The sequence below is a fragment of the Peromyscus eremicus genome, chromosome 9 (assembly GCF_949786415.1).
Source record: "Peromyscus eremicus chromosome 9, PerEre_H2_v1, whole genome shotgun sequence".
NCBI lineage: Eukaryota > Metazoa > Chordata > Mammalia > Rodentia > Cricetidae > Peromyscus > Peromyscus eremicus.
Genome location: NC_081425.1, coordinates 6,298,952 through 6,309,346, shown reverse-complemented (window position 1 = coordinate 6,309,346; position 10,395 = coordinate 6,298,952). Strand labels below are relative to the sequence as shown.

The 10,395-nt window shown below is 41.7% G+C and overlaps 1 protein-coding gene across 1 annotated transcript in view; it reads right to left on the bottom strand.

The window, feature by feature from the left end:
- Nucleotides 1–10,395, bottom strand: part of Abcc4 (ATP binding cassette subfamily C member 4) — a 224,754-nt gene that overhangs the window by 52,315 nt on the left and 162,044 nt on the right. Inside the window, exon 21 of the mRNA XM_059273212.1 lies at nt 1,522–1,672. Within this exon, the coding sequence (XP_059129195.1) occupies nt 1,522–1,672 (151 nt within the window). The remainder of the gene's footprint in view (nt 1–1,521; nt 1,673–10,395) is intronic.

Sequence of the window (10,395 nt, the reverse complement as noted above, 5' to 3'; positions counted from 1 at the left end):
TGACTCCTCTGAGCCCCATCTCTGTAGCAGGACACATCAGCACGCTGAACACCACCTGCCACTGAAACACATCACAAGGTGGGGCTCACAGCAACTTCCCTGGTTCTGATGGCTGGCCATTTTTCAATAGCTTTTATGAAGTGTCACCTGCTTTACACAGTTATGATTAATGTCTCCTTAGAGTTTATTTAAACACACACGTTAGGTCATGAGAAAAGAAAGTCCTTTGTCCCGATGAACTTATAACCACAGTATTCAACACTGCCTGGCTCGGCTTTCAGAAAGTTGAGCTGGCTTTAAATTCTCGTAGCAATTATTCATCATGGACATTTTCCGGGACCAATCTCTTCCTTTTGGGGGCTGATGGCTCAGTGGTTAAGACTGCCTGCTCCTCATCCAGGACACAAGTTTGGCTCCCAGAACCTACATCTTGCAGCTCACAACCATCTGTAACTATAGTTTCAGGGGACCCAACACCCTCTTCTGGCCTCCAAGAACACACATGTATAGACATGCACACATCTACATAAATAAATAATTTTTAAAAGATTACAAGTATCTTCCTTCTTTATTTATTTTTTGCTATTGTCCTTATATATATATATATATATATATATATATATATATATATATATATATATATATGTAAGAATTCTGTGTATATGGCTTTTAATTTTAATAATAATGAAATATGCTCATGCATTCATAATGAGACAGGATCCTGATCAGTTCATCTTCTGTGGTTACCTACAGAATAGTGATTAATCATGAAACATTTCCTTCTTACCCCCAAACGAGGAGGTTAAAGGGAGCAATAGACTAAACGTGTGTTTGATTGCTCTTCCTGCTGCTGCTCTCCAAAGTAGATGAGTCTGTGCAGCCTTCCACCAAGTGCTGCCCACAATCAGCACTGACACTAAAAGAAGTGTCCATGCTTACAGTTCCAAAGGGTCAACACCCACAACCCATTATCAATGATGAGCACAAACCGTGCTTTTCAAGACCATGGCTTCCGGCACACAAGCAGTTTGGCAGCCCTCCCCACTCTCCTTTAATCTGTTCCTTCCTTTGTCACTTCCAGAACTTTCAAGGTAAGAAAACTTCCATGATTACTTTCCTTCTAAGTTAGTTCCGACCCCATGCTGAAATACTTTATTTATCAGAAAACACTTCTTGTGTGCCTCCTCTGCGTATGTGAGGAGGTATGTCATGAGCGACAGAGGAGAGTCGCTTCCTCGGGGAGTATTAGTCTACACAGGGCATCTACCTCTTCCTCAGAGTAAGCTGCAAAGTCACACTTGGGAAGTCACCTGCTCTACATGATGTAACAATGATCCCTGTTGGTTGTAATAACCATGTTGAATCGCTGAATGAATGCTAACCAGGTGAGAACTGTTGGAGGACAATCAGTCTGTAGAATTTCGTGGATCTTCTAATTAAGAAGAACTGTAATTAACAGTTCTTCTTAATTTTGGAAGCTCGGTGCATTTACCACACCCACCCAAGACCCTCAGTACTCACTTGTGGACTCCAGGCGCTTGACATCCCTTGACGTTTCTAAGAAATATCTCCGAAGAAACAAGAAGATGATGGCGAGTGGGACCAAGGGGATTATAATCCAAGGAATCACTGCGGCCGCCACAGCTATCACACTTACTACAAGGAGCAGCGTCTAGAACAGCAAACGCAGAGACAGGGCCTCCTTAGCAAGAATTTCTGCTCCTCAAAACCAGACTCTTCCACTCTCTTCTTCACAAAGCCTCACCGGAACTGTAGAGAGTCCTTCTCCATCCCAGGAAGCAACAGCAGCATGGTATTGATGCTGCTACTACGATGCCTACGATCTCGGGCACGGGATGCTTTAGATCTCCTTTTGACACAGCCAATCAAGTGAGTTCAGATTCCCCAACAACTATGCTAAAAGCTTGGTGTGGTGGTGCAAGTAGTAATCCCAGTGCTACCCAGGTGGAGACGGTGGATTCCTGGGGTTTGTTTAATCCGTGTGAGAGTTTCAGGTTCAATGAGACACTCTCATCTCTCAAAAAGGTGGAAGCCGGGCGGTGGTGGCGCATGCCTTTAATCCCAGCACTCGGGAGGCAGAGGCAGGTGGATGTCTATGAGTTCGAGGCCAGCCTGGGCTACCAAGTGAGTCCCAGGAAAGGCGCAAAGCTACACAGAGAAACCCTGTCTCGAAAAACCAAAAAAAAAAAAAAGAGGTGGAAAGTGACCAAGGAAGACGTCTGATTGGATTTCTGGTCTGTGTACACACACACACACACACACACACACACACACACACACACACACACGGGGGTGGGGGAGATGACACAAAGATTCACACCTGAAAATATATGTAAACACACTGCTTTTTTTTATTATTATGTTTCCCCTTTCTTGGCATTCTTAGACTTCATTGGGTTTTTTATGGTTATACCAGCCTCCTCCATGGTGACTGGTCCTCAGCCCCAGCTGTGGATGTAATCGTCTTGTTAAATAAGAAACACAGAGCCAATGCAGAGATGAAAGCCCAAGAGGTCAGAGCTAATAGCAAGCCATAGCATAAGTCTGGCAGTGGTAGCACACGCCCTTAATCCCTGATCATATGACAGGCAGATCTCTGTGTGTTCAAGGATACCACCAGCATGGAGACACACGCCTTTAATCTCAATACCAACCATAGAAAATCTGGAGGTCTGTATAGATGGGCAGTGACGAGGAGGTCACGTGGTTGGGTTTACAACCAATGAGAAGGCAGAACAGAAAGTCTATAAGAAGACAGAGACACAGGAAGGAGGTCTCTTGCGGAAAGAAGGACAGGAGCGGCAGTGAAGGGTAAGGTTTTTAGTGCTTAGCTATTATTCTGACCTCTTGGGCTTTCATCTCTGCATTGGCTCTGTGTTTCTTATTTAACAAGATGGTTACATCTACATCCAGCTGATGGAGACTAACCCTGACCAGCTCATGAAACAGAGTGAAAGTCTAAAAAGTTCAAAGGTGCTTGCCAACATAGTATACCAATTCTTGCTAATTGGGCAAATAAATTTTGTAGGAAAAATTACCTTTAAACCTCCAAAGCAAAATAACTTAAGGAAAAAGGAGTAAACTTAATTTTACCAAATATGTAAACTCTTAGACCACAAACTGAAAGGTGGCTTTTTTACATTTTGTGTACCTATACGTCACAGTGGTAAACCCCACAAAATCTCCCCAGAAGGATTTACTATAAGGCTGTGTGTGGTAGCACTCAACAGTAACCTCAACCCTTGGGAGGCTGAGACAGGAGGAATTCCGTGAGTCTAAGGCCAGCCTGGGCTACAAAGTTATTTCCAAGCCAGCCTGGTCTATAAAGACCCTGCCTCTAAAAGTGAGTAAGTAAAACTAGAACAAAACATGCAAGAGTGTCCTTTAGAATATCATATTTTAATAACACAGATTTTAAAACCACTTTCTTCAACACTTTTAATACAAGGACCTGTTTAGGTTCTTGGTACTTATCTTCCTAACTGCTTTCAGTTTGGGGGATGTTCCTAGGCATCTACATGCAGTCTACTTTAAACCATGGGGTTCTGTTGCCGCTGGTCTACAGGATGCATGTGCCAAAGAGTATGTTTCCTATAAACAGTAGTAAAAATGTAGTCTAATTTTATGGGAGCCACCATGCCATCTACACTTCTAGCTCACTCCATTCCTTATTTGAACTCTGTCTCATATCTGTCTCAAGTACAGAGTAAAAATACATGTTTGCTCATAATACCACTTAATCAGTATACGGTACTTTTTACTATTTGTTTACAGTATTAAAAATAAAACCAGGCTCAAATTGCTCACACCTCAGTGCAACTGGAAAGCTTTGAATTCTGCTGTCAGCGAGACTGCAGAATCTGTTCCAAGTTGCCATGAATGTACATTGCCTGGATTGCCTTCCACTCTTACTGATTTTGTGGGAGATAAGTCTCAAGTGCAGTGAGCAAACCAGGATTCACTTTTTGGCAAGATTTCCCTCTGATTTAGCAAGGGAAAAAATGATGGCTGGGTTTTGATCAGTAAGCTGTTTACTGATGTATGCATAAAAGGGACTCTTTTATCTACTATTTTGGGAACATGTGAGATAAAAGAAATTGATCTCTGAGTGGAAAAAATACCACAACAAATTGTGCTGCTGGGTAATACAGGATTCTTAGAGGGGCATTAAAAGTTTGAACAGCACATAGACTTTGAAAAGTATTAAGAAATAAACATGTAATTCCTATCAGATTCGATGCATCATCCTCCAGTTACAGGATGTGTCCAAGCAAAGGGGAAACACTAAGAGCTTCACATGTAAGCCCCTACGCCGTAAACACTGGGCCTGCGTTTCATCAATAGGTACAACTTACACACCAAACACACCTCTGTGTGCCTCAGAGTCCAGAGGTCAGCTCTTGTTCCCATTACAGAACCCACTTTGTGGCCTCTTTAAGACGTATCTTCTGACCTCTGCTAACAGCCATCTCTGTGAAGGCAGAGCTTTATGGCACACTGGCATGTCCGATTTGTATGTGACATTCTATGTAAACCTCTCTAAGATGAAGCTTTTAAATTTGCAGACAGTCATCGCTCTGTCCATTCGCCATCTGGCTGATGTGACCATTTCACGCCCACAGCTGCTCTGGGCCCTGTGTTACAGGTCTGTCAGCTCTGTACTCTAAGTCAGAACTGTAGCACTGACGAGAATGGCTTGTGGGTTATAATCTGTTTGCGGATGAGTTTCCTCATGACCTTTTCCAGCGTTAGTGCTTATTATAAAACTCAAGCCTTCAACTTGCAGATTACACTTTAAATTCAAGTTAAAAATAAAGTTATATAATGGTAAACATACTGAACAAAAAGACTGTCACTACCACTGTGAACACCGAAGCTTTTAATTCAAGGACTCATAAAGGAAAATATTTCATCCAAAAAATAAAAATAAAAAGGGTCAGAGGGCTGGAGAGATGGCTCATGGGTTAAGAGCACTTCCTGCTCTGAAAGAGGACTGGAGTTTGGTTTCCAGAAACCCGGATGAGCCGCCTGCAACTCTAGCTTCAGGGGATCCGACGCCCCCTTCTGGCCTCCACACACACCTGCACTCACATGTGCTCAGACACCCACAGAAACACATATACATAAAAACAAAAACAAAAAGTCTTCAAAAAAGAAAAGCTTGGTCAAATTATCCAGGAGATAAACACAAATCAATTTATACAAACCTAAAAACAGCTTCAGAAGGTGAAAGCAAAATTTGACAGTCTTTAGAAGAAATAGACAAACCCAGTCCCACAGTACAAAATTAGACAAATTACTTCAACAATTGATAAAATAAACTAACAACAACAACAACAAAAATCAACGATAATATAAGAGTTTTCGATGATCAAATGATGACCAAATCTGCCATGCCATAAAGCATGTACGTATTCACAGACCTCAATGACCAAAGCGCAAAATTTGACTTTCTATCTTAAGATCTAGTTTTTGGTTATTTAGAGCACCTCAAATTTCATCCCTTCCCACACCTGAGAGAAAGTGTTCCTGTTAACCAATTGACACTGAAGTATGTCACGGCCATGACACAGAAAAATACCATTCCTTTTGCCTTGAAAATAAATTCAGCCTTGTTTCTCATCTTCTACAGTTTCTGTGTCCCCTCCCAATCACCCTCCACACCCCTTAGATCCATCTCACACGGTGTCTTACAACTGGGCCTTGGAAAGCTGAGAGTTATAGGCAAAAGCAGCGAGAAAACGCCATGGAACTGGCAGTGTGCATTATGGAAGAAGCCAGAGCGTCTACTTCAGAGCAGGGGGAGGAAGAGAGCCACGGGGAGAAGGGAGGCTATCAGGGCCACCAGCTGCCGACGGGGAAGAGTCACTGGAACCCGGACGGACTTCAACAGATTAACAATAACACAAAAACAAGGCAGCCATCAGGAAATCCCACCGCTCACCTCTAAATAACACCAGCTTTACAAAAACATGGTAACATGAGAGTTCTTTGAAAAGAAGATGAAAATCAGGAACTACCAAGATCTGAAAGTTGCAACTAATGCTACGATTGGAGGTAAATGCATAGCTTTAACCTTTTTTTAAAAAATAAAAATAAAAAGGAACTCTAAATACCAAAAACTAGATCTTAAGATAGAAAAGAGAGTGGGGTGATGGTCCAGTGGTTAAGAGCACCTTACTGCTTTCAGAGGACCATGGTCCAATTCCCAATGCCCACAGGGTGGCTCACCACCATTCATAACTCCAGTTCCAGGGCATGTGACACCTACTTCTGACCTCTTCATGGGTCAAGAACACAACTGGTGTGCATACATACATGTAGGCAAGACATTCATACACATAAGATAAAGATAAATACAGGTATTTTAGAAGAAGATATGAAAACAAATAAGCAGCAGCAACAACAGAAACAGAAAAAAAAAACAAAAAACAAACAAACAAACAAAAACCACCGGATACAGCGGCCCAGGCCTGAGGACAGCACCTGGGAGGCACAGGGGAGGCACTTCAGGTCTGAGACCAGCTTGATCTACACGGAAGCTCCAGGCCAATTGAGGCTACAGTGAGAGGCTATAAAAACAACAACAAAAAGATAGAAAAATGACAGCAGGAGAGAATGGTAGAATTTTAATGAGATAGAAAAAAAAAGAACAAAACAAAACTTGGGTCTTTCAAGACACTAACGAAATTAGTCAGCTTCAAGGCTGATCAAGACAGAAGGGAAACTGCCACGATCATGTATTGCAAAAGGCATCACAGGCACTAAAAAGGGGGTGGTTAGATGCTCAGGGTTAGCATGTGTGATGCAAAGGCCTAATGCCTGGAGAAACAGTGGCTAAAGGTTATGCTAAAAGAAACAGCAATCTGAGTAATTCTATTTCAATTTGAGAATCAGAATTCATAGTTTGAAAGGAATTTTGTGACTAGTCTAAGTCCTGGGCTTAGATTGCTTCATTGGTGAATTCTACAAAACAAGTCAGAAAGGAAAAAATTCCATTGTTACTAAATTCTTGGTTTTCTTTTAGAAAAGAGGGTTGACAGCTGGGCAGTGGTACAGTCCTTTAATTCCAGCACTCAGAATGCTGAGGCAGGTGGATCTCTGTGAGTTCCAGGCCAGCCAGGTCTACACAGTGAGTTCAGGCCAGCCAGATCTATATAGTGAGATCCTGCCTAAACCCCTCGCCCCTCACAAGAAAAAGAGAAAAGAAAGAAAAAAAGCAAAGAGAAGTGTGGAGAAATGCAACTAGTTGGAGACAAACATTTTGAAAAGATTCATTTCTAGCCATTGGCCTCTATGACTGGGGCTTGTGAGGCAAGCTTGGAATCTGTACAGAAGGCTGTCCGGAAGGTGAGAGAACTTGTTATCCACAGCCAGGGTTCTTCTGCCTATGCTCTTAAGGCTTTTAATCCCTAGAATCAAGTTGGCTAAGACGACCTGATATGATCTCCTTTACGTGAAGCCAACCAATTATAAGCAGTAATCATATTCTCAAAATACCTTTCAACCAACACCTTGGTTTCTGTTTGAGTAAATGATTTGGACTGGGAACCTTGATCCAGCCAAGTTGACACATAAAACTATCACAAAGCAGAAGTCCCTTGCTAACTCTTTTCTTTTTATGAGGTCAGTATGACTCTAATACCACATGGTTACAAAATATTACAAGAGATGCAAAGTATAAATCCAGGTCTTTGCTGAACAACAGATACAAGGTTAAGTTAAGCCATGATGTACCTGTGTGGCTTCTAGAGTAAGGAGAACTGCCATGATTATTGGAAGAAACTCAAAATTCAACACCTATTTGTGATTTAAAAGATTTTATACTTTAATCAAATTAAGAAATGAGTCTTTCCCAGTCTGACAACAGGTATCTATTTCAAGACAAAACAACACCCTACCACAATATATAGCTATAACTAACATCCCTATCAATTAAAAAACACTGAAAAAAATCCCTCTAAGAGTATAAAAAAGGTCTAATCCTGTTTGGGGGTTAAATGATCCTTTCACAGGGGTCACATATCAGATATCCTGCATATCAGATATTTACATTACAATTTGTAACAGTAGCAAAATTTCAGTTGTGAAGTAGCAACAAAATAATTTTATGGTTTTGGGGGCACTACAGTATGAGCTGTACTAAAGGGTCTCGGCGTTAGGAAGGTTGAGAACCAGTGGTCTAATTGATTCTACTCAGCACTATGTTAGAAGCTCTAGCCACAGCAATAAGTAAAGAAAAGTTATAGGTATCAAAAAGGGTAAAATAAAACTCATTACACACACACACAACACACACACACACACACAGATATTTTGGAGACGAGGTTTAGACTATAATTCTCTATATAGAGCAGGCTGACCTTGAACTCACAGAGATTCACTTGCCTCTGCCTCCTGAGTGCTGGGATTAAGGTGAGTATCATCTATCACCACATTCAACAAAAGATTATTTTTCTAAATTGTATAAAAATGCAAAGTGAAGTTAGGATCAATGATATGTTAGCAATATATATATATATATAAATCTGCTATCTCTAGGTGCTAGCAATAAACAACTGAAAACTACTTAAAACAACCTCATAAACAGAAACAGAAAACATCACACACAGGAATACATGTGACCAAAGGAATACAAGTAGTCTCTACTGAAAATTATAAAACATGTCTGAGAAAGTTAAAGGAGACCTAAACAAGTGGACAGATACGCCATATCAGGTCCATGCTGACAACAGAAAGACTGGATCTATTGATTACTTAAGGACAATATTAACCAAAATAAGTAAGACTATATAAAAAGAAACTGAAAAGGTAAGTTTAAAAATTAAAAGACTGAAAATGCGTAAGACAATCTTGACACAGAAGAGCGGAGTGAGAGGACACCAAGTGTGACAGGTTTCAGTCTCTGAGTGATCAGAATCCAGGCCTCTGTGGCGCCGTGAAAGGATCGGTGTGGGCGACTGCAGACAGTACAGGTTCAAATGCAGTCGCCCAGACATCGCGACACCTGGATGCACACGCGCCTCAGCAAACAGGGGTGAATGGCAGAGAAGAAATGAACCTCAACCAACGAGTGCTTATCCAGACACCCAAACTACTGCAAGACACAAGAAGCTCTTGAAGACGAAGAAGAAAGATTAAGGTCCTGCTGATGTGGCGGGCACAGCTGCAATCCCAGCACTCGAAAGACAGAAACGTGTGGCGAGGCCAGTTTAGTCTGGACAGCAAGTTCCAGGACAATCAGGGCCACACAGTGAGGCCCTCTGTGTACAAACACACAAATAAAAAAGGCAAAGAGGTAGCTAGAGCAGCAGGGTGTCTGCCATGCTGGCGGAGGACGTGAGTTCAATTCCCCAGAACCCACATAAAAAGCTGGCCATAGTGGTGTGTGCATCTAATCGCAATGGCAGGGAGAGCGGGACAGGAGGATTGGCTGAGGGACCTTCTGGCCAGTCAGTCTAGCTGAAGTGCTGAGCTCTAGGCTCACGGTGCACAGAATGTGCTATGCAGGGTGAGGGCTGCAGTTTGGATCCCCATGTAAACGCTAGCTGTGTGTGGCAGTCAGCCTGTAATTCTAGCATGCTGGGGTTTGACACAGGAAATCCCCAGGAGAAGTTGGCTAGCTAGACCAGCTGAGGAGGTGCATTCTGGGTTCAGTTAACAGACCCTTTCTCAACACATAAGGCGAAGAGCAATCAAAGGAGGCACCTGACATCAGCCTCTGGTCTCCATATGCATGTGTGCACATATATGCACACATGTACACACATCTGAATACACACACATGCACACTACATATGAACACTTATGCCAAAGAGGGGTGGTAGTGACTGAGGAAGACATTCAACATCCACTCTGGCCTCCATATTCATGCTTACACACATGGATGCACACCCACATCAATGTGAGCACAGACATAAACATACACATAAAAATAAAGGCTCTTCATACTCCTTACCACATGCAAAGATGTCTTAGGACATACACAAAAAATAACCATGAAATACACTAAAAGAAAAGAGGTTATTATTAGACCTCATCAAAATTAAAGCCCATTGCCCCAAAGATATTGTTAAAAAAAAATAAAATCACAAATTGGAAAACAGAAATTATTAGAATTAAATACACACAATATTCCAATAAATTAACCATAACAAGATTTTAAGAATAAGTTTATGAAAAATAAGCAAGAGATTTGAGCCCCAAAATTTCACACACAAAAAGTTCTAAGTGGCCGATAAATGTGTACAAAAAAGCTCAGTATCATTAATCATCACGAGGTAAAATTACAGTGAGATCGGCCATGCCTACCATAAAGGCTACAATCAAAACACCTGGCAACACTGAACACTATGAGCACCAAAGGCGGAGCAG